Genomic DNA, 26,625 nt, shown 5'->3' with positions numbered 1-26,625 from the left:
CGAGGTAAAGTTATCGATGAGAAAATTTGTTCAATCATTATTAGATTTTAATTCGGAAATGGTGAATTTGTCGCAATTGTCACGCTATAGTGTAAGGAATATAGTCAGAAGATACAAAACTACAGGTTCGGTCGTCACAAAACCTAGAAATGTACGAAAAAGTAAAATAACCCAAGCAGATCGAAGGGCATTAAGACGCATTATAGTGAAAAATCGACGAGCAAATTATATGGAGTTAAGCGTTTTATGGTGTGACGTTATTGGAAGACACGTTTCTAGATCAACATGTCACCGAGAGGCCCATAAATTAGGATTTGGTATTTACAAATTAAGATTTATAGTTGAAAAAATTAGTTCTTACGAATTGTTTTTAATAAATTTAATTTTATTTTAGGCTAAGGAAAAGCCACTTTTAACATTACAACAAAAGAAAAATAGACTAAGACGGTCAAAAAAGCATAAAGATTGGACTCAGTCGCAATGGGATTCAATACAATGGAGTGATGAGTCCAGATTTGAAATGTGTGTTGGACACAGCAGTGGTCGCGTGATTCGGAAGAAAAATGAAGCTTTCCATCCCGACTTCCTGAAGATAAAAGTCAAATTTTCTGCATCTGTCATGATCTGGGACAGCATGTCGTCTAAAGGTGTGGGAAAGTTACATTTTATCGATGGAATTGTAAACATGGGCAAATATTTGAATATTTTAAAAGAATCTCTTTTACCGATTATGGAACACCGTTCAACATCAACGGAAGATTTTCTCTTCCAACAGGATGGTGCAGGTCTTCATACTTCAAAAAAGAATTTAAAATGGATTGAAGACCATGGCATACCACTTCTGGAATGGGTTTCTAACAGTCCCGACTTGTCCCCGATAGAGACTTTGTGGCGCGAAATGAAAAAAGCTTCGAGAAAACATCCTACCAGGTCCGTCAACGAATTGAAGGAAAAATTGCAAGAAATATGATATTCGTTTACATTAGAATTTTGTTAGAACTTGGTTAAAATTATGCCTCGAAGAATTGTGGATGTCATTAAAAATAAAGGGGATGTAACTCAGTGGTAAACTTTCACATTTTTTGTTTGTTAAGATTACATATTCTATGCGTTTTTTTGTAATTTATTATTATTCTGTTTAATCAATAGTTTTCATTACGTTATAAAATATTTTCTATAATTAGGAAATTCAAAAATGTTGTTCGATGCATTAAAACTTCTAAAATGTACGCTACGCTTTTATTTTTGTTCTCTAAAATTTAATTTTCTTATCAATCTAACGTTGGGCCAACTGATATGGAAAGGGGCTCGTATTCACTATATATACATATATATTTTTAAAATAGAGACTTTTTTAATTCCTGAGTATATGGATGTCATTAAAAATAAAGGGGATGTAACTCAGTGGTAAACTTTCACATTTTTTGTTTGTTAAGATTACATGTCATATTCTATGCGTTTTTTTTTTAATTTATTATTATTCTGTTTAATCAATAGTTTTCATTACGTTATAAAATATTTTCTATAATTAGGAAATTCAAAAATGTTGTTCGATGCATTCAAACTTCTAAAATTTACGCTGCACTTTTATTTTTGTTCTCTAAAATTTAATTTTCTTATCAATCTAACGTTGGGCGAACTGATATGAAAAGGGGCTCGTATTCCCTATACATAATACATATATATTTTCAAAATAGAGACTTTTTTAATTCCTGGGTATATAGGTCTGTTATAAATAAACCACTTTACTATTGCTTAAACATTTCGGATATCTTCGCCATTCTCAATAAATACTTTAATTACATAAACACATAAACATTACTTATTACAATTTATAAGAAACACTGGAACAACGGTTGGTCTTATTTAAAATATCCGCCAATGGTGCATTTACGAAACAACTCAATTTATTAAGTTGTGATATATATTGGAGAAATCTTTTATCGGTCTTTTTATTGATACAATTTTGATCTTTTTTATGTGAATCACCTGCAATATACTTAAATCTTTTATTGTAGTTCTTTTCTTCTTCCAAAATTTGTATATTTTCAAAATCAAAAGATGGCTGTGTTCCAGAGAATGGTTAGCTAGGATGTAGTGTTTGATTTGTTGATTTTTACACATTGTTTGTGTGCAATAACCCTTCTATGTAGATATTGGTGTGTTTGCCCAATATATGTTGAATTGCAGTATTTCCAATTTACTTTATAAACAACATCCGACTAATAATCTTTAGTAACATTGGGTTTAAATTTTGAATTTTTCTATACGTTTTTGATGACATGTAAAACTGGATCGGTCCGTTTGTTGCTAAGATATGATAATTTGTTGTTTATCTCACAACGAAAAAAGTAAAAACCTATAATTACAAAGGCTAGTTAAAAGACAGAGTTATTAATGATGTTCAGATACTTTTGGGACTTACCTCATATATATTCATTAAACTAATACTAACAATACACATACAAAACCTAAATATGGATTTATTAAGAATATAGTAAAGTAAAGAAATATAAAGTAATCATATATACGTCTCATATACAGTGCGTAAATCTTTCAGCTGGATATAGATAATATACATTGAGGTAATTGTGATAACTGCGCTTTCTTAAGCCCACTGCTGTCGTCAAGGCTACCTGTTGGAATATTTTACAATTCCAGAAGCGTTGTTATTTCATTACTTTTTTTTAGAATTGAATTATTTTATTACAAATGAATTCTATCATTATATCTCTGTTAGTGCCTTTGTCGTTCTGTGAATTTCGTAATTACACGATCTTACCATACTATTATGTGAATATGGATACGTGACTTTCTACGATTAAAGCTTTCACCGAATAAATTTCTTAAATCCAAATATATCAATTAAAAATGATTCATGTTATCTAAAAACTGTTATCAACAAGTAAATATGTGATGCGACGGCGAAGATAGTACTACCATAAAATTCATACTTGTCATTGTATTACATTTTTGTTGATCGAATTTGTAAAGTAAGACAAAATATTAGGTAGAAGTAACACGATTTCCCGTATATTTCATCAGTTTTTCGTAGAATAAAAATAATAAATATAACAAGTGGTATAAGTTCACGACATCCACGTCCTAGACGCGTCTTACAAGACAAAAAACAAAACAATTATCTGGAAGATCGACTAAAAAACACAACTTTCAACGGAAGCTGTTAGTTGCTGTTCTTTTTTTAACAGGAGTATCAGTGGCAACAGTTGAACGTATTGTGCGTGAGAAAAAACTAACAAACTATTAAGTTGAATGAAGCCCAAAAACTCCTCAGCAGAACATTCATTTTTCTTTGAAAATAGAGCTCCAAACCTCAAATTTGCGCGAATTATTATGAAAAGCATTACAAGATCTTAACTTTCGGTTCACTGTTCACTGTTCGGTAATAATCGGTTTACATTATTTCTATCAAAATAATGAGAACCGATATTATTTTGATTTTTTTATCAGTAAACGGCCTATTTGATTTACACCTCGTAAAATTAGAATATCGTATTACATGTATTAGTAACATTTTTTAATTTATTGTCAGAGTAATTGTAGGATATCTCTTAGAGTCGTGGAATATTGGCACAGACTCGAGAAAGCGCAGTTGCCACACTTACCACAATGTATATTACCTATGTCTAGCTGAAAGATTTACGTACTGTATAAAAATTGGTCTATACAGGGTGGTCCTTAAGTAATTGTACAAAAAGAAACCGCAGATTCTACACTTTAAAATAATACGATTTAAGCCAAATTGCTGCAATAAAATGTTGATATTAAGAAAGATACAGAGTCTTAAAATGGAAATTTAAAATTTTATTTTTCGCTGTAACTTTCATGTTTGTGAATATTTATGGATAAAAATTTACAACTGGATACTATTAAATATAAGAAATTATAATCTGCACTTAACTTTTTTGCTCTTTAAGTTACCGCTATTTGTGATAAAAAATATTAAAGATACATTATTTTAACAAAAAAAGGTATACTTGTTAATAACTTCAAAACTCAACAGTTTTCGAGATAATCGCATTTTACAAATGAACTGCATAATTCTGATTACTCGCAATTACTCCAGACAACGAAAGAAAAATAGACAAAAACATCAATATTTCTGAATTTTGTTACATAATACCTTTAATAGATTTAATAGCTAACAAAATATTAAATAAAATAAATATATCAGTAGGATAATTAATAATAGGATTTGACAAAATAACAGAATAATTGGATTTTACATAAAATATTTTACGTTTTGCATTAAATTAAAGTCATAATCAAAACATTTTATTTACAAACCAAATTAAGATATAGTTAAACTAAATAACATTAAACTTTTTGTCACAGTAAGTGTTCAATATGTCTACCGTTCTCTTTAATCCATTTGTCAATACATTCCATAAAAGATCGTCTCACATTAAATAACATCATTGGTTCTGAAGAAACTGCTGCAGTATTTATTATATGTATTACAAGTATAATAATAAGTATTCTTTTGAGATTTTTATGAATTAAATAATTATATTAATATCTCTCTAAGATCAGAATAGCCATGATGATTGCCAACCTCCGTCGTGGAGATGGCACGTGAAGAAGAAGAAGATTAATATCTCACCATATGATCAAAGAATATGACTACCACGTACAATCCAACGTTCAGGAAAGTTGTATTTAAGTATGTTTTCACTGCCCTCTCTCTATAATGTAATGGTGTACCATCTTGCATAAACCACATATTTCGCCTTAAGTTTGATGACAATTCTTCAAATAAAGCAATAAAGTCATTTTATAAAAAATGTAAATAAATCTCATTATTCAAATTACGGTAATTCGCATATCCGTAAATAATAATTGCCAATGGTTCCAAACCATACGTTTATTTAAAATGCATGTTTAAAATGCATGTCGTGGTAAAGAAAATGGTGGTCATATCGAACACTTACGTTGACAAAAAGTTTAATGTTATTTAGTTTAACTATTTTTTAATTTGGTTTGTAAATAAAATGTTTATACCTTTATTTTTTTTTTTAATAATGTATCTTTAACATTTTTTATCACAAATACCGGTAACTTGAAGGGCAAAAAAGTGAAGTGCAAATGTATGCCACATATGTGGTATATGTGGCGCCTTCTATTAGCTACATCAATGTATGCATCAAATTATAATTTCTGATATTCAATAGTACCCAGTTGTAAATTTTTATACATAAATGTTAACAAACATAAAAGTTATAGCGAAAAATAAAATTTTAAATTTCCACTTCAACACCCTGTATCTTTCTTAATATCAACATTTTATTAAAGCATTTTGGCTTAAATCGTAATATTTTAAAGTGATCTACGGTTTCTTTTTGTACAATTACGTAAGGACCACCCTGTATAAACAGCATAAAACACTGATGCAATTGAACAATACTTCTACTTTATCATAAGTTCTTAAAAACCAAAACAAATATTGGGAAATAAACACAAAAGTAGCGTCTTATCTTTTGCAAACTAAATAGTAATATACGAGTACATCTCAAGCTTATGATCAAACATACTCTGATTTGACAGAAACCTAAAAGTAAAAAACATACGAAAAATTCTAATATTCAAATATATATTAAATTATAATTAAACGTAAACATAAATTTAATCCAGTTTAAGGCTAATTGCCCAAATATTGGTTTCCATTATTTAAGAAACGTCTTAAAAAAGTATTTAAGAACTTTGGTTTGTGTCGAAAGACGAAATAGTAAATTCTCTACTAAAATTCTAGCGTTGTTGTTCAATATATTCAACGAGTCTAAAAAATAGCCGATGAGTGCCATTTTGTAAGATAATTTTAAATTAGATCATGCGGCAAGTAATAAGTCAGATTCAAGCACCTTTAAGTCCGTTCCAACGAAACCTTCTTGTAGTGCCTATCCGTTTCGGATGTTGGCGACCATCATAGCGAACTGCTGCTCTGAACCACGCATGTAGATTTTTCAGCCAGGAAACCCTTCGCCTTCCTGGTCCTCGTTTTTCTTCTAGAATTATTTGCAGCAACCCATATCTTTCGCTGTCCCTTATGATGTGACCGAGGTATTCGATTTTGGCTGTTTTTATTGTGGTTAACAACTCTTTTTCTTTTTGCCACACTTCGAAAGCTTCAATTTTTTTGCAGGTAGCGTCTGTGAGAGTCCACGACTCAACTCCGTACAACAGTATAGGAACGATATAACATCGTAGTAATCTGATTTTTATGGGCACTGAAAAATCATGACATTTGAATAGCTTAGCCATTTTTTTAAATGCAGATCTTGCTTTCTCTATCCTACACTTTATTTCTAGGGAATAGTCCCAATTTTCATTGACGTTTGTACCAAGGTAGGTGTATGTTTTTACTCGCTCTATTGGTTGACGATTCACAATGATTTTTTCAATTTGCTGTTCCTTCTTAGAGATCATCATACATTTTATTTTTTATTAATGTTTAGTGAAAGTCCATATCTCTGAGGCACTTCTGTGTTTCTATTCATTAACTCCTGGAGGGGTTCTTAACTGTCAACGAATACCTCCATGTCATCCGCGTATCTGATGTTATTGATACATTCTCCGTTAATTCTAATTCCGACTTCAACATCTTCTACTGCTTCTTGAAAGATTTCCTCAGAGTATATGTTAAACAGCAAGGGTGATAGTATACATCCCTGTCGGACCCCACGTTTGATTTTGATATCATCGGATTCTCCTGCCTCTGTACGGATAGACAATGTTTGATTCCAATAAAGATTGCTAATAATTCTTGGATCACATGTGTTTATTCCAATATTTGTTAATATCTCCATCAGCATAAAGCATGCATAAATATCGCAATTCACATCTCTACAAACCAAACTATGTACGGCTGATTTTTTCTTCGCATAGTCTATATATCCTTTGATGTATGATTTATGATGATGATGATGATGTTTTATGATATATGATGAACCAAACCTACAAGATTACAATTTTTTGGTTCGATTTAAAATTGTCTTCTGAAACTGTCTGAAGCTTTTAATGATTAACTCATTGAATCCCTACGAAATAATGAAAAGGTACATTAATTCAGTGACCCAAAAATTTATTAACGTAATTTTTATGGTACGGCAATTATTTATCTAATAATAATAATACTGTAAACCGTAAAGGAATATTTGAAAGCATTTATAACTGTATAGGTGTCGTAGGAAAGATCTGAAACTAGCACTCAAATAATGTATTACTTGCCATATCATCCCATTAAAATTATTACCCGTTCGTCACTTTTATGATTGTCAATGAAACATAAAAAGCAAGAACAGATACCTAAGTCCACTTATCTAGAAATTCATTAATTTAAGTTTTATGACTCAAAACAATTTTTTAAGGGTAGACTATATTGTATATGTACACACTGTAAAAATTTTTTAGCAGATTTACCTCGTCCAGTACATAAATTACTTTTATATATACAGTAATTTTATTAAGTTATAAGCAAAAATGTTGTTATGACAAATATACCTAGGTACGTATAATTTAAGTACCTAGTATTTTTACTGGTAAGATGGTAAAAAGAAAATAATAATATTGGCATCATGACTTTTGCTTATAATAGTAGTAAATTGGCCTATTAAAATGTTAACAAGATTCTGTAAATGTAAAAAACTAACCATAAATTTACTAATAGGTTTGTAAAAGTACATTCGCATGGGCAATTTTACTGACAGTAAAAATTAAATGACGTACATTACGTAAAAATGCTTCACTTTCTATGTCATAATGTCATATAACTATTACGTTTTTTTTACGTCAAATATCATGTATTATGTCAAATATCACGTATTATGTCAACTGTCACGTGTGGACTCGACCATTAAAGACGAAAACAGGGGAGGAAATAACAGACGTTTACAGATATGTCATAATGGTTAATTACTGGCGCTGACTAGCGGATAATAGTTGAACCTCAAAGTTAATTTAGATTTAAAAATTGCGAATTACTGGCGGCGGCTATATTGGAGTGGGGCTTGTGACGTCAACATATATCTTTTTTACTCTTACTTACCTAAAAGGTACTTCTCTCTCTAATACATTGATTTCCCTATTATATAGTGACACAGATGTAGCTAATCTACTACTGCAATTCGAATGAAATTTTAGCGCTGGTAATTTTACAAAATGAAAGACTATTTTGCAGTTGTCAGTAGGTAAATTTACTGACTTTTGGCCAAATTATGGGGAACCTAGCAATGAGTAAATGCATACAATTCCATTAGGTTAAATTTACTGATCTTAACAGTAAAATAACATTTGAGTAGTACATTTGCAGTTTAATGAGGGTTACAATAGTTTCTTACCGTATTTAAATCGGCAGATTTACTAAAAAAGTTTAACAGTGTAGGCCAGTAAAGAAGAAAAAGCTGAAAAAATCTTATACAGGTTTTTGAAGGTTCTAAAAAGTATATGAGGAATAGCTGATGACAATTTTTTTAAGACATACAGTTGATTTTGCTTTGTTTTTTTAAACAATCATAAAAAGTGAAAAAATCAGTTTTTGCCTAAAAAACGTTTCTTATACATTTTACGAGAAAATGGTTCAAATAAAATTTGCGGATCTTAAAAAGTTCTTTAGTTTGACAGTTTCTAAATTAAACTACATAAGCAATTGACCGAGATAATTGCAAAAAATCTTATTTTTCCAGTAATTTATATAGCACGATCTGGAAATAATAAAAAGTTACTAATCTTTACGAGCCCCTTCCCATATCAGTTGACCCACCTATGGAATTTGCAGTTTAAGTCGATTACCATAAACAAATTATATTCTGCATATTTTTATAAGTTCCCACATTAATTAATATGGCATTTTTATTAATATTTATTAAAAACATTACCCTTATGGTTTTTTATTTATTTTCAATAATAAAAAAAATTCACTAAACCCTGGCTATGCATTTACTTATGTCAACATATGATTTTTTCATAATTACGTTAAATCCAGAGGTAGCTATGGAAACATGACATCAAAACAATAATATTGTCGGTTAATGTCAAATGTATTTTGTAGTATTGTAAAGCTTTTTGCCGTTTGTGGATTGTACAATGGGTCGAGGTAAAGTTATCGATGAGAAAATTTGTTCTCATACCGAAATGGGTTATACTGCAGATGAAGAACTAGATATATTCTCAATTTATGTAAAAAAATAATAAAAACAAGCAAGCGGCAAGAAGAGAATATAGGCTGATTTATCCAGATCGACAGACTCCTGCAAATACATTTTTATATAATTATCGTCATGTCATAAATGAAAAAATGTTTGAACGGAAGAAACGTACTATCGTAGAAAATGATGATGATCTTAATACTTTGCTTTACTTTGAAGGTAAAAATTAAATACTTAAATAGTAGATTAAATCCATAATAACATTTTTATTTTAGAAAATTCCGAAACTAGTCTAAACAATGCTACTAATGCATTAGAGAAAAGCCGTGTGACGATACACAGAGTTTTAAAAAAGCACAACTATAAGCCGTACAAAATATTACCGGTACAAGAACTTACCGATGTTCATAATAGAAAGCGTTTACAGTTTTGTCAAGACATGCTTACAAATTTGAACAATGATCCTAATTATTTTTATAACATTTTATGGACAGATGAATCAAATTTTTCAACTTCAGGCATTTTTAATAGAAGAAATGGATATTCGTGGGAACAGAAAAATAATAGAAAAAGAAAAATTAAGCAAATAAAAAAGTCAGGAAGAAAATTAATAAATGTGTGGTGCGGAATATTTCAAAACAAAATAGTTGGACCATTGTTTTATGATTATAAATTAACTGGGGAATCATATTTGGACACAGTCATTACAGAAGTGGATGAGTTATTAAATCAAAATTATACACAAAATCAATTAAATAGTATGATATGGCAACAAGATGGAGCACCGCCACATAATGTCGTAGCCGTTCAAGAACATTTAAATAATCGATTTAATGTGTGGATCGGCAATAAGGGTACCATTACATGGCCACCAAATAGTCCCGACTTAACACCATGTGATAGCTTTTTATGGGGGTTTTTAAAAGAAAAAGTGTATTTTGATTCAAATACAAATATTAACACTATCACGGCAAAAGTTCGCGCGGAAATTGAAAATTGAAATGGTCATAATAACACAATATCTGGCGCATTAGAAAATTTGAGACGAAGATATTACTTGTACATTGATAACAATGGAGGGCACTTTGAGCATCTATTGTAATCTTAAATGTAGTATTGTAATAATGTAAAAAGTAATTCATTTTGTCGACTTTCTAAATTTATATTTTTTCTAAATATATTTTTTTCTTATCTTAGTATAGTATAGTAGTACCATACGCCATTATAGAACAAAACTAATGCTACACTATGTTATATATTTGTAATCAGGAAATGCAGGGCTACTCAAAACTATAAAAAAATACAGGGTGTCCAATTTGAAATATTGAAGATGCATTTTATTGGGCACTCCCTGTATACAAAATTTGGTCTGTTGCTACACTGTTGGTTGGTACAGATAAAATAATACAACTTTTATTTGAAACTTTTTTTGTATTCCCGAAATTAAGGAAAACAAATGGGGGGTCAAAATATAATGAGAAACCCTGTACATAAATATTGTACTGGGAGATGTATATATACAGGGTGGAGATGTATATATACAGCGATTTTAGCAATAATACTTATTTACAGCCGGTTAACATCATCTGGATCTATTTTCCTCCATTTTACCATATTTGATTTGGTATACTATACCCTGGCCGCTGAAAACATGGAATCCAAGGTCGCATGATCACTCATCGCAAGCATCGACAGGCGCTCGAAACTAGACCTTATGGGAAACTGTTTACACCGTCATTATTTGTGTTATGATACTATAACTTAAATGTTTTATGTATCATGATTTGTGTTTCACTTTCGCCGGCTGGTGAATTTTGTGAAAATATTTAAAATTAATGTAAATCAATAACCTCTAAAAAACGGTATAAATATATTATAGCAACATTGTTAGTTCGTTTTTGTTGAGCGGTGTAAACGTGGGAAAAGTGATAACATAGGAAGAGGAATATTTAAAAGTGCGTGCCATTCACATGATCATTCCATCTTTTCAGCGGCTCAACTATAATGCCAAATTACTTATTTTCTCAATTTAAACTTTTTATGGTTGTTTAAAAAAAACAAAGCAAAATCTGCTGTACGTCTTTAAGGATTTGTCATCAACTATCCCTCATATACCTATTAGAACCTTCAAAAACCTGTATAAGATTTTTACGAGAAATCGATTATTTTTTTCACAAATAAATTGTGGTAATACCACACCCATTTCCAAATAACTGAAATATTCTGCAAGTTAGCCTCACTCTATACAATTATAGTAATCACAACTCTTTATATGTATACATTTAGTTATTGTACAAATGGAAATAGAACTTAAAAAAGTAATTTAACTAGTCATCGAAAATTTCCAATATGTTAATCTAAAAAAAACTTGTCAAAATGGCCCAAAATAAAAAGAGCTGCGCATTACTCACTTTCTGATATGCGACACACGGTGTCTAACGATTTAACAAGAGTGTTGAGCTTTTCATCGGCCTTCCTTTTCTTTCTCTTCTGTTTGTCCTTCTTTTTCCTGTTCTTGCTGTGGCACTCCATCTTTGATGAGCCTGCATCATCTAAGTACTTCCTTTTTTTCAGATTAATGTCTTTATCTTCTTCAAAGTCAACTGCGTCCTCGTCATCGCGTGGATCTATATTCAACTGTTGTAGAAATATGACAGTAGGAGTATTCTTTTTGGCTTCTAATTTTCTTTTCTTCTTCAGTTTTTTTCGTTCTGCTTTTGAGAGATCATTTATGTTAAATTGTCCAACTTCGAAACTTCTGTGGTTGTCCGAATAGTCATTATTATTATTGTTATTGTTATTATTTTCAATGTCTTGTTCAATACCTAAAAGTTTTAACTTAAATTAGACACTTAATAATTCTGTGAATATAGCCCAGCTTATCAAGGTTTTTCGATTTCCTTGAAAACTAGGCTAGTAGCTTCCTAGTAGCTAGGGAATGTCTCAACAAGCAAAATCTAACCATGCCGATGTGTGCTTTGTGTGAGTTTATAAAAAAAAAACGAAGAGATTCCTGTATTTAATTTTGTAGTGTACTCAATACAAAACGAGATATGTCCTATTAAAGATTGAAATTGTTATTCGAACAAAAGGTTTAAAAAATCAGCATTGAATCAGGAAAACAGTCAATTTCACTTGGGAAATTCATTCAATATTTTTAAAGAATGTTAATAAGGCTTTAAAATGAGATTTGATAAAATCCTTTAGGCTAAGAACTTAGAGATCGATAATAAGGGATGATTATAAGGGTTGAAAATTAGGGATATGAAATACTTGAGTTAAATAAGATAAAAGATGTTAATTCATTATAATTAATAACATAAAAGGTCATTAAATTAGTTTTTCCAATTCTATATTAACAAGATGTGCTTTGTACAGGATGAAATCAGTAAAAATTGTTGAAAAATGAGAAACAGTAAATTGAAGCATCAAAAAATCTTAATTCTAGACCTACAAAAGTTTTTCAAATTATTACATGCTTCATTTTCTACTTTTGGGTCGAAACAATATCGACCTATGCAACGAAGAGTATAGTAACTCAAAAAACGTTACATTTGCCTTACCATTATGGTTTATTATTCTTTTTGAGCTTTATTTGGTAGAACAGTATGGTAACTGCGGTATAAATTTTAATTCAACCAGTAAAAAATTTTCATTATATAGTAAGTTTACTGACCTTCAATTATGCAAGCTAAATCTATAGTAAGTCGAGTTACTGTAGTCTTCGTGCAAGAAACATCGGAAGGTATTGCAAGTTTGACTTACTATAGTTTTCACCGTAATTGTCGGTTATGTTTGTTACATACCGCTATAAAGATTTAAAGTAGGTGCTGTATGAAAATAGTTATTTTGACGCGAATTAAAATGAAATCAAGAACACAAAAAATTTTGCACAATGCAAAAAACTTATGTGAAAAAGAGTCATTAGATTCAGGTAAGTTTGATCTATATTAATTTTATTTCTTCTTTCTTACTAACATGAATTATGATTTTAGAACCAGAAAAACGTTCAAAAACAGTATGCCCTTCTGGCACATGTACATTACAATCTAGGAAACGACACCCAAGTCTACGTATGCCTGTAAAATTAACAAATGTACCAGTGAATTTAGGTATGTAGATAGATTGTTTTTATTATGTCTGTATTTTAACAAGTCCTTTTTTTAGAATCCGGCGACTTTACAATCACTAAATTTACTTGTGTTAGTGAAGTACCCATTGTATCAGATGCAGGAACCTCATCGTATGATACAACTTTAGTTCTCAGCAACCACTCTACAGGCCAGCACATCAGTGCTGATAATGCACAAGCAGGTAGATCATTATTACTTGATATAACTGTTGATAACACCAACAACTTTACTGGGAACTTGTCAGATAGTTCAGATCTCGATCCTAATTATGAATCTGAACAAACATCAGATTCTGACTCCTCTAATATGTCAGATACTGACGACCTCAAAGGTCAAATTCAGGGTGTCAATACAAAAACCAAAAAAAAAGTTAAGTAAAGAGAAGATAAATGAGGAAAATATTGTTTGAAGGATTTTGGAAAATAGGTGATCACACTAGACAATGGGATTACATAGCAAGATACATTAAGAAAGTGGATAAAAAGCAAGTGAGAAAAACAGACGACAATTCAAGATGAAATTTCTCTAGAAAATATATGCTGGCTTTTAACAATAACGACAAACCGGTTTGCAAAGCTATGTTTCTCAATACTTATGGAATATCCGAACAGTGGATAACAACCGCTTTAAGCAAAATTGGAAATAGTGGAACCCTTGAGGCAGATAGAAGAGGGAAGCACACTATAAGACCAAATAAAATTGATGAAAGCATCTTAAACTTCATATGAAATCACATTCAACTTTTTCCTGTGGTGCCTTTCCACTACACCGGACAAAAGTCGACAAAAATGTACTTGGAGGAGGATCTTAACGTTGGAATAATGCATCGATTGTACTTAGAATACATGCAAGAAAGAAATGTTGTAAAAATAGGTACCTTGAGACAATACAGGGAAATTATTAATGCAGAGTTCAATCCTGTATTTTTCAAACCAAAAAAGGACCAATGCAACCTCTGTACAGCCTATTCACTAGCAAGTTTAGAAGATAAAATTAAAATAAAACATAGGTTTATAGGATAGATCAATGATAAATCAGTTTGTGCCGCTTGTTTCGATTCACAGAAAGTCCTCGTGACACCCCAATCTGCTGTAAGCGACTTTTATTACAAGAGTAAACTCGCCACATATAATTTTACAATTTATGATATGGGAAATAACAAAGGTTACTGTTATGTGTGGCACGAGGTAATTGCGAAAAGGGGACCAAACGAAATAAGCAGTTGCATTTAAAATTTTTAAAAGATCAAAAAGAGAATGGAGTCAAAAAGGTTATTTTTTATTCTGATAACTATCGCGGACAAAACCGCAACCGTTTTATTTTCTCATTCTTTTACTATGCTTTTATGAGTCTTAATCTTCAAATAATTCATCGATTTATAGAAACAGGGTATACACAAAACGAAGGAGACAGCATGCATGCTGTTATTGAAAATGCTAAAAAGCGGCAATCAGCAATATATACCCCTGATCAATGCATCATGTTGATTTGCATGACAAAAGTGCCTGGAAAGCCATACATTGTAAAAGAAATGGCACAAAGCGACTTTTTTAGTTTAAAACAAAAGGTAAAATTAGAAAATTGGGATAAGGATAATGACAGAGAAAAGCTAAAAATAAGCAAGATTAAAGAAGTGCACTTTTTATCAGTAATGTCTTATAAAATGAAGTTCAAATATGACTATGCAGATGAGCTGAAAATAACCTTAAAAAAGTCTTAAAGAAATACATTAAAAAACTATAATTCTAAAGAATTGCCTCCACTTTATACAAGCTTGCTTCCAATAAATGCAAAAAAATTGAATGGTTTCCTTGACTTATGTAAACCCAAAGAAAACAGTCTTCCTAGCATTCCTGAGATTCACCATAAGTTTTACTTTTATAAATAATTTAAAGAATATTAAAAGTAGTAGAAATATGGAAGCAGAAAGTGAGAATAATGAAGAATGTGAACAAGACTAATTTTAGTTATTCCGATTAGCTTTAGAAATGTTTTCTATTGTCATTTTTTAAACAGTACTGTTTTGTTTCGTTTCAATAAATCTATTACTAAGTCTAGAGTAAGTATTTTTTTTCCTTCATTGCTTTATATTGTTCTGAAGCTATTTTCTTGTGGCATTTTAAATTAATTACTATTTAACTGGGAATAAGCCACAATTAAAGGTTAAAATACGTTTATTGACGTTTCAATTTCCACTTCGGAAATCGTTCTCAAAATACAAACATTAGTAAATTAAACAAATTTTGTTTTTGTTACTTAGTGAAAAATTCTTCTATTAATTTAATTTTATCTGACTCATCTATATTGACAATTCAGACATACATTATACATTTTAAAGTAGACGACTTTAAAATGATATTGCCAATATTGTTGAGTTGCGTTCCTGGGACGACTTTACTTATAAGATAGTTCATTCGATTACATGAAATCAACTTTAACTTGAGAATATCCGTCAGAAAAGATCATAACATGTAATTCGTCTTTAAAAAGACAAATACATGCCATGATGACAGTAAAATTCTCCTGTTAGTGATTCCATAGTAAATTATGAGGGAAAAACCAGGAAAAAAACCTCATAATTACATGAAATCAACTTTAACTTGAGAATATCCGTCAGAAAAGATCATAACATGTAATTCGTCTTTAAAAAGACAAATACATGCCATGATGACAGTAAAATTCTCCTGTTAGTGATTCCATAGTAAATTATGAGGGAAAAACCAGGAAAAAAACCTCATAATACTATCCCGACATGGTAAGTATTTGATCTTGCATTTATTTTACCTTCAATAAATACCAAATTCCGATTTTATATGTTTGTTATTTAAAAAATATAAATGATGTATTCTCTATATGTTACTGACTTACCAATACTGGTATTTTCTTTTTAATAACTTCCTCTTTCAATATGGGTAACCAGATCCTACTACATTCTGCCGAGGAATTCGCGACACAATTGGTCTCATTTAGCATAATTAGAGCCGCTTCTTTGATTTTTCTCTTTTTACCATCCGTTTCTTTTAGGACTATATTTGAATCATTCCATTGAACCCTATGTTCATTATCCCATGCATGTTTACATATTTGAGATCTATCAAATTCTCTATTTTTAATATAGGATTGATGTTCACTTATTCTAACATTTAATGGCCTTGATGTTTCACCTAAATAAAACTGATCGCATTCACAAGGTATTTTATAAATGCAATTCTTTGTCCTTTCTTGTTCATTGTTAGGTTTGGTTTTGGACAAAATAGATCTCAACGTGTTTGTTGTTTTGAATGTTGAATTTATTTCCTATCCTTTTAAGCTTTTCCGATAATCCTTTTATATATGGTATTGTTATTTTCCTCGTATTATCCCTTGTATATGTTGTAGGATCACGTTCTAAGTTGTTTTGTTCTATTCGATCTATTGTTGAAAATTCCTTATTTATAAACGATAAAGGATAATCATTTTTTAATAAAACAGATGTTATCAAATGTTTCTCCTCCAAGAACGAATTTTGGTTAGAACAAGTAATTTTGGCTCTATCGTATAAGGATTTAATGATTCCCTTTTTAATATTAATATTGTGATTTGATTTGAAATTTAAATATCTGTTGGTGTGTGTTGGTTTTCTATACACCTGAGTTTCGTATCCAGTATCGTTCTTAGAGATTAAAACATCCAGAAAAGGTAATGTGTTATTATATTCCTTTTCCATGGTAAATGTTATTGTCTCTTCTTTATCGTTTATATCATTTAGGAATGTGTCCAACAACATTTAGATGATGTATTCTCAATATGGCCTCATGGATCAGAGTTAAACAAAAACAAGATTTGTTTAATTTACTAATGTTTGTATTTTGAGAACGAATTCCGAAGTGGAAATTGAAACGTCAATAAACGTATTTTAACCTTTGATTGTGGTTCATTGCTTTGACGAAAACTATAGTAAGTCTACAAAATTTAGCAAAAAAAAAATGTTTTTTTGTTATGTTTGATTTGTGAAATTCCTTAAAACCCTTTATATATAATATATCAGAAATTTAAGACGTATTTCTTCCAAAGATAACATCATTTCTTAGAGCGAAAATTTCAAATGCGATGATCTCAGTTGAACCAATATTGAGTTACAATAGTCTTCGTTGCATGGGTTGATATGTAATGTGGAATATGTAAAAACAATTTAATTTGTACTTACCCTCATCTGATCCGCTGGCAATTGCCTCTAAATGTGGTTCGATGTTATCGCCTTTAACTGAACCAAGTTCACTTTCAAAACTAGTATCAAGATCTACAGTATAAATTGGAGTTACAATAACAGTCTCACTAAAAGACACACTTTTGCGTTTTTTCTTCTTTTTCAGTCCATTCGAGGATGTGCTTTCCATACTATCCTCCATTATAGGAATATATTTTTCTCTAGCTTCTTCTTTTTGTTTCTTTAATTTTTTTAATTTCTTTTCTGTTGAAGTCTTTTCTGATTCGTTGTCTGAGATAGAAACTTTTCTCATTTTTTTAAGTAATAATTTTTCTTGTTTTTGTATTCTAGATAATTTTCCCCCTGTATAATAGAGTCAAAAATGTAGTGCATATAAAATATAAATGTAGTAATATTATTTACTCCACTTGACAAGAATAAAGCTAACATACATGAGTGATATTCCAATTTTTAATACTGTTCAAAAGATAAATTTGAAGTAGGAATATTTAAATTCAATCAAACATGTCCAAACGACAAAAACACAAACATATACATTCTATATCAATAAAAAAAATGGTCGCTTTAAAATGTTACCAAAATTTGACCTTAAATAACTTGTTATTTATTGCCCATTTTGAATATTTTTTGGAAAAATTGTAACGATCCAAAGAACCTATAATTTCTTTTATTTTATTTAATTCAGAACGCAGTAATTTTTATGTGTCCCTGTATAACTGAATTGCGTTTTAAATAATGTAAACATTAAATTTTATTTTGGTAAATCATATTCTTGGGGCATCTTCAAGGGAGGACGCAAACCTTCTTCTAGAACTTTTTTTCTATTGGTAGGATTTAATCGTATGATTGAAGCTCTTTAAAATACACTCAGTTGCAAAAAAAACGCAATGGAGAAAATTTTGGTCAAATTCAAAGTATTTAAATTTTTTTATTTTTAGCCCTATTTTGATGATTTTTTTGGCACACTGTGTATAAATTTATAAATTTTAATTTGGTATAGTCAGTTTTTTGATAAAATTTTATATTTGATTTATTGTACGGGTTTATTAAAACGTGGTTTTATGATCCTAACTTTAAAACATCCTGTGGAATAATTCCGTTTGCGAATTTTCGTAAAACCTTATTTTTCGGTTACAACCATGTCTCCTAAGCATTGCGTTTTTTGTTTCATGTCAAAATATGCCTTGGTTCATTTTTTAGGGCCAAATGAATTTGCCACCCACAATTTAGGACTTTTTTAATTATGATTATTTTGGAGTTATTTTGTAATACGACGAGGTGGCTTTAATGACTGTTATCATTATGTCATATTGACACTTACATTTTGTTTACCTACGATTGATCATGGTTTTTAGTACTAAAGATTGTGCGAAAGCCGTAGCTCTGGTTGAAGATGGGCGAAATTATGAATATGTGGCTAGAGTACTACACACTCATCGCTCTACCATCCAAAGAGTAGTGGAACGTTTTATACGAACTGGAACAAACAAGCGTAAAGCGGGAAGTGACAGGAAGCGCAAAACTACCGCCTTAGATGATCATTTTATACGAGTCAACGCTTTGCAGGATCGTCATTTAACAACAGTGCAAACAAGAAATCAGCTTCAAGAGGTTCGAGGCAACAATGTAAGTGTATATACAGTTTGTCGAAGATTACATGAATTTGGTTTGCAAAGTTGCAGACCAGCAACTGGGTCCAAATTACTTCCACGGCACAGAGTGACTAGACTAGAATTTTCCAGGGAACATTTACATTGGAATTTAGGACAATGGAGTAATGTTCTTTTTACGGATGAGTCGAGATACTATCTTCACTCATCAGATGGGAGAGAACGAGTATGGCGTCGAACTGGAGAGAGATTTGCAGATTGCGCTTTCAGTCCCTGCATTAGCCCTGGAGGGGTTCAGTGATGGTATGGGCAAGATGGATGGTATATGCCTGTCGGCATATCCCGACAGGCGCACACTGAATTGGTATTTATTGAGGGTTCGTTGACTGCACACCGGTATATTGAGGAAATTTTAGCGAATCACATAGTAACCTTATGGGCGATCATATGGGCGATGATTTTCTATTAATGCAAGATAATGCGCGACCCCACTCTGCAATGTGTGTCACGCAATATTTAGAGAAAGTTGGTATTAATAAAATGAACTGGCCAGCGTGTTCGCCAGATCTGAACGCAATAGAGCATGTTTGGGACATGCTTGGTAGAAATATTAGAGGTCGCGAAGTCGCTTATAACCAAAGAATAGATGGACTGAGAAGGAGAGGCAGACCAGAGCATGATTTAAGGATCAGGTGGAGGAAGACTTGAGAATGTCGGGAGTATAAAACTGGAAAGCCAAGGCGAAGAATAGGAGCGAATGGAGACATCCTTGAACAGGCCAAGACCCACCATGGGTCGTGGAGCCAATAATGATGATAAAGTCGCACCAGCCTCAATTAACAAACTTCGCTTGGCTCTAGAAGAGGAATGGCAAAACTTCCAGCAAGATGATATTCGCAACCTCATAGACAGCATGAGCCGACGTGTACAGGCAGTTATAGAGACTAGTGGAGGCAATACAAAGCATTAAGTTATTTTTTAGTAGGTTTTCTTTGTTATTTGCGTACTTAGGTTAAGTTACATTTAAATTGTTTTTTTTTATGTTTTGTTATTGTTATCATTATTCATTAAAACCAAGATCATGTCGTTGCTTTTAATCATTATTTAAAAACAGTGCTTCTGAAATGTCGATACATCGTTGTATTACAAATTAATACAAAAGATAATGGTAATAATAGGAAAAGTTGTAAATTGTGGGTGACAAAGTCATTTCACTCCTAAAAATGAACCAATTCATATGTTCACATGAAACAAAAAACATAATACTTAGAAGACATAGTTGCAACCGAAAAACAGGGTTTTACGAAAATCCGCTAACAAAATTATTTCACGGGATGTTTCAAAGTTAGGATAAAAAAACCACCTTTCGATTAACCTTGTATAATAAAATACAAAATTTTATTAAAAACTCACTATGCTAAATTAAAATTTATACATTTTTACAGTGTGCTAAAAAAATCATCAAAATAGGGATAAAAAGAAAAAAACTGAAATACTTTGAATTTGACCAAAATTTTCTCCGTTGGGTTTTTTTGCATCTGAGTGTAGAAGATTTTAAAATATTGTCAATATTTTTAAATTGTTTTCCTGGGATGACTTTGTTAGAAGTTCCTTTATTCTATTATTGTTAGAAGTTCATTTATTCTATTACATGAAATCAAGTTTAACTTAACGAAAAATCATAGCATGTGATTTTTCTTTAAAAAGACATCCACATGTAATAATGACATTAAAATTCTCCTGTTAGGGGTCCCACAGTAATTTAAAACCCACCATACTGTGGGTTTCAGACCAAAACAAAATATATGCAGGTAAGAAAAAACGCAGAAGTAAGGCAGCCACAAAATATAACAATAGGAGAATACAACATAGAGGAGGTAAAAAGCTTTATATACTTGGGATCCCTAGTCATCTGATAATAACGTTACGGAGGAAGTGAAGAGGCGAATATTTATTGCAAATAAATGTTACCATGGCTTAATTAGACACCTAAGATCAGATAACGTCGCAAGAAAGACAAAATGCCAAATATATAAAACCCTATTAAGACCGGTACTCACATATGGCTCAGAAACCTGGACACTTACTAAAAGAGAGGAAACGTTGTTAGCCACCTTCGAAAGAAAAATCTTGCGACACATATATAAGGGCACAAAAGAAAACAGAATATGGCGAAGACGATACAACTCTGAACTATACAAAATATACCAGGATCCGGATATTATAACATTCATCAAAATAGGACGGCTGCGTTGGATAGGACATGTAGAAAGAATGGAAGAAGGCGAAATACCAAACAAAATATTCAAACAGATGCCAGTAGGAAAAAGAACAAGAGGAAGACCGAAACTGAGATACTTAGAACAAATAGAAAATGATATAACAACCTTAAAAATAAAACTGGAGAAAAAAAGCACGAAACAGATCGGAATGGAGAAGAATCCTAGAACAGGCCAAGACCCAAAAAGGGTTGTCGAGCCAGTGATGATGATGATGATACTGTGGGTTTTAAATTTTGTTTAGGAATAATAATTGTTTCGATTGTTTGAAGATAAAACAGACCATTGCTAGACCAAAATTTTGTTTATAGAATTCATTGTTTAGTTGAAAATTCAGTCTTGTTCTAGTTGTCAATGTATCATCATTCTCTAATTTTGTTTTGATTATTTTCAAAGTCTTATCTAATGGTACATTTGTAAATAAACTATATATTTACAAATGTGCCATTACATAAGACTTTAAAATAAACTATTGTTGTGCAGAAGTCCATTGATTCACTCATTAAATAAGCTGCACTACTTGTCAAACACAATTCAATTAGAAATTTATCTTACTAGGTGTGTCCAAACATTAAATAGAAAACCAAAGCAAAACATCATAACTCTCTCAGGGTCTCTGGTGGGTTCTTTTTCAGCCTTAAGTTATCCAACTTTGGATATAGGCCTCCCCCAAATCAATCCAGTGTTTTCTATTTTATGCCACTTGCTTCCAGTTGTGTCCTCCGATCTTCTTAATATCATCAGCCCATCTCATTTGTGGTCTTCCTCTGCTTCCCTTTCCTTGTTGTATTTCGTGGTTCCATCTTTTATCCTTTAGTCAGGCATTGTGTCCTGCGAAGCTCCATTTTAATTAGGCACCATATCCTCCTGCATCTTTTACTTTGATTTTGCTTCTAAACCATTCATTTGTTTTTTTTTTGTCTATAAGTCTCACCCCGAGTATTGATCTTTCTACAGCTCTTTGTGCTTTTACTATTTTATCCATATTAGACTTGGTGAGTGTCCACGTCTGTGAACCATACATTAGTATAGGGAGAATACACTGATCGTAAATTATGGTTTTCAAATTCAAAACCAGAAAAAAAACCAAAACCTCTGGTGGGTTAGCCACAACAAAATATTGAAGAAAGAAAGAAAGGATATTATTATATTACATAGAAAAAGAAGAATATATTACTATCACATAGGAGAAAACTCATAAGTGCTTCTATTCTGTATCTATCAATACATACATCATACATAAGTTTTCACTTATCCATTTTGTATTCAATATAAACCTAAATACCTTGTACTTAACCATGTTATGTATACAAAACTTTTATGATTAATACTGGAACAAACTTTTGTAAAAATAGTATATCCGTAAGTAAATAAATAAATAAATATCAATAAACCAATTTATAATTTTTTGAGTAATTCTAGTTATCTCATTTATTAAATCTTTATTAAAGACAGCACCTTTATCACAAACTAATTCAAATTAATTTCAGTATCAAGTTACTCACCTAATTTAAGGCCATGACGAGCACCTTTGTGAGCAGTTCTGCCTCCACAAGCAGCAAACAACTCTTCGTCAGTCAGTGATTGAAAATTACTTTTGATTTCTGGTAAATTTGGAACATCATGCATTTTTACATCATTTCCAGTCATTGTGGCAGTTTTGAGAAAGGAACCATATTCTAAGTTAGTATTCTTTTTAAAGGCTTTTACTGAATAGTTTTTAGTAGTAATTTCTACAGCATCTTTACATTTTACATTCATTTTTATGTCATTATTGTCATCCACTTGTACGTTGACATTATCAGCTGCATTGTTGAACAATTTTTCCCACCAATTATTTGTGAATTGTTCTCCAACATTATGCCCAACTCCTGAATTGTCAAATTTAAGTTTGGGTTTAATTGCTGTTGATATTCCATCTTCATTTCTGCCCAATCCTTTGCCTAAAGAAATTATTAAAGAAACTATTAATGGGATTGAATGCTACAAATGTTAAATGTGAATAAAAAGTTAAATAAGTTAAAGCATGGAATACTAATATTTTACATCATTTTGGTATTAATTTTATTAACAAGTGCAATTTTAAGTGTATGATAATTTTCATAAAGGTTAGTAATAGCAATAAATGCCACATAATGCCGAAGGATACAGTTGTAGATGCCACTAGCAAATCCTACCTACGAAGGGGTGGGTGAAGGCAAGTGTCCAGCGCCTTAAATCTGGACCATCTTGGCTAAGGTATGGTAACAGAAGTGTTCCTGGCCATCCAGGAACTACAGAATACAACGAACTAATGACTTGATAAAACAAGATGATTAACAGATACAACAAACTGCAGAGAATTATTAAGATGGAACAGAAAATTATATGAGGATTTTAGAAGGCTAGAGATTTTTTTGATGACTATTGGAAATATTGGAATATCTAGATTGTATGGACATTTGCTTACTATTGACTAATTGAGTCTATCTATAAGCCCATTCAGTTTAAAATCTCAGGAAAAAGCCCATTCAGTTTAAAATCTCAGGAAGAAGTAGACTTCACAGTTATGGACCTGGAGAAAAATAAGTCCCAATTGGCAAACAAATAAATGGAGTAAATACTCCATAGTTTACAGAAATTGTACAAAATGTTATAGTTAAAGATATAAACATTATAACAAACTATACTGGAGGTAGTATAAAGATTGGTTTTGTTACTAGTTTCCAAGTATTAAAGTCTCATAAAATTGAAAACATGAACTCATACATTACCTTCCGACCAGCCATACTTTTCCAATTGCTTACGAGCAAAATCCATGTTAGAAAATATGTGTTACACTTTTTAATTTATTTATCATATCATACTAAAAATATTGTAGTTGTAGTAAATAAAGTCATATGAGATTAAGACATGCTTCTGTCAATGTGTCAATGTCAAATGTCAATCTTATAGTTCACAGTACATACCACAATAATAGTGTAAGTGCAATAGAACAAGTTGGGAGAGTGAATTGCATTGGCCCCGCAATGCGTAATGGCGACAGCGCTACTAAAAATAAAAAAAGTTACGTTAAGTGGGGGTATGGCCATCGAGCAAAAAGACAAAAGAGGGAATCTAATCGTTATGAAAAGGCGACCAAAAAAGTGGCCTCTGATGGCGGTCATATCCGGAAATGCGAATGCGCCAAATTTAAATTTTCCGACACTCATTAACAGTAGCTATAAAATAGTTTTCAGAATGTGTCTTAGACGAGAAAATTTTAATTAAATATTAACGATAACAGTCTAAAATGTAAAACAATTGTTAAAAAACTTCAATATAAATAAGATTTCATGTGACAGTTGGGACAAATAATAACATAACCCAACTAAATTTGATTTCTTAAACAAGGAAAGACTCTCTTTCCTTGTTTAATTTGGCCTCTCAAGATGGCACTTCCTGTCTAACAATATTTTTGCCCCCACTACCTTTACATTCCCTCTTTTGTCTTTTTGTTCGATGGGTATGGCATAGCCAGAGATATGTAACCATAATATATACTCTCTCTGTCTGATATTATGTTATACATTTATATACATATAAAAATGCGTAAGTGTATACTATATTTTTGGACAGAGAGAACATATTTTTTGGCATAGAATAAGGTTTTATTTCTTATTTTATAACTATATTTTTATTTTCCATTAAAAGCATAGTTTTTTTGAATTTTGCCGCCTAAAATTTAGAGCATATTTTTAAATTTGTTGCCTAAAATTTAGAACCAATGTTTTTAATTTGCTGCCAAATAAAGTTAGTTTGGGCCCGTCCGGATTTGGCGCTAGAAACTTTCTCTAAAATCTTTCTATGGGACGTACCGTACTAAAGAGCTATGTACTGTGTTATAATTTTATTTATGTCTTGTGTTTATCACAAACCCAAAGAAGTATAATAAATACCACGAAACAGCTATTATTGAAAGAGTTCTGACCCGTTCTGACGTCCCAGGTCAAAGCTGAAATGCAATTGAATCAAGATTTAATTTATAGGAATATAATGTATCTATTATAATAATATTTAAAAGAATTCAATAAGTTTTAAATTCCAAATCAAAGTTATTTTTAAAAAGAATTAAAACGTCAGCACAAATAGTTTTTTCACAATCATATTTTATGAAGGCACAAAATATTTTAAAATTAAGTATGTAAAATGTAAATATTTATACTTTGTATAATTAGAATACCACAAATCTTTGATTTATAGTATTCTAATTGCACTAAATAATATTTTGCAATAAATGCTAATTGCGGCACTCAGGTTTTGTTAGCAAGATCTGCCGATGTACGGAGACCCGAATGAATAAGGAAGTGATCATAGAAATAAATCACATTAATAAGAACATCGCAGCCTGTCATCCCATGATACATAAAAGCGATTTAAGTTATCCTTTACATCGTTGGATTTAGGAAAAGGAAATCTGCAATAGACGCAGTGGAAAGAGTAATGGACATGTCAATAAATTGTAGAAGTAGGTGGTTGGTAGTTGGTGGCCTCCTTTCTAGATATCAAGAATGCTTTTAATTTTGGAAGCTGGAAAAAATAATAAATATATTAAGAAATTTGGAAGTATCAACATACCTTCAAAATTTGAAAGAAATATTTCATAAAAAAAACAAATAGGCCTAGCAAAGGCCAATCTAATGGAGACAGCGGCGAGTATACCACAGGGCTCGGTACTCGGACCGCTGTTCTGGAACATCTTATATAACGACATTCTAGAAGGAGATAGAAAAAGAAGATTCTAGAAGGTCGTGGTATACACAAACGACTTAGTACTGGTAGTACTTTTAGAAAACAATAATAATTGGTTGATCATGAATTCAGCAAATACTGTACTAGAAAGAGTTAAAGTTTGGTTAGAAAATAGAGATTTAAAATTAGCTTCACAAAAGATAGAAGCGACCATATTTAAAGGTCCGAGAGACAGAAAGAATAATTCCCATAAAAAAGGGGAACTGACAAAACAGAAATATTTTGGAGTCATGTTTGATTATAAGCGAATATTTGGCAAACATATCAAATATGCCGCCAATCAGGCTAATTTAGTAAGAACTTAGTGTAGGAAAAAATGGATTCTCACGAATTGGTCCACTCGGCAATTTTCTACGTCGCACCAATCTGACATCAAGTACAAAACAAACAAAAATATACATTACTAATATAAAAAACACAAAGGAAAGCTTGGTTAAGGGTCATCTCTGCGCATATAGGATGGCC

At 31.2% G+C, this 26,625-nt stretch overlaps 1 protein-coding gene across 1 annotated transcript; it reads right to left on the bottom strand.

The window, feature by feature from the left end:
* Positions 1 to 1,809: 1,809 nt before the first annotated feature.
* Positions 1,810 to 24,307, bottom strand: LOC140445674 (uncharacterized). The gene is made up of 4 exons (XM_072537915.1): positions 24,144 to 24,307; positions 22,896 to 23,333; positions 17,481 to 17,843; positions 1,810 to 11,986 (listed from the first exon to the last, which is right to left on the bottom strand). Exons 1-4 carry the CDS (start codon positions 24,187 to 24,189, stop codon positions 11,565 to 11,567), a joined length of 1,269 nt encoding a protein of 422 aa, XP_072394016.1. The 5' UTR covers positions 24,190 to 24,307; the 3' UTR covers positions 1,810 to 11,564.
* Positions 24,308 to 26,625: the final 2,318 nt, after the last annotated feature.

This window comes from Diabrotica undecimpunctata, chromosome 7 (assembly GCF_040954645.1).
Source record: "Diabrotica undecimpunctata isolate CICGRU chromosome 7, icDiaUnde3, whole genome shotgun sequence".
Taxonomy (NCBI): Eukaryota; Metazoa; Arthropoda; class Insecta; order Coleoptera; family Chrysomelidae; genus Diabrotica; species Diabrotica undecimpunctata.
This window is presented reverse-complemented; position numbering and strand designations above follow the sequence as displayed.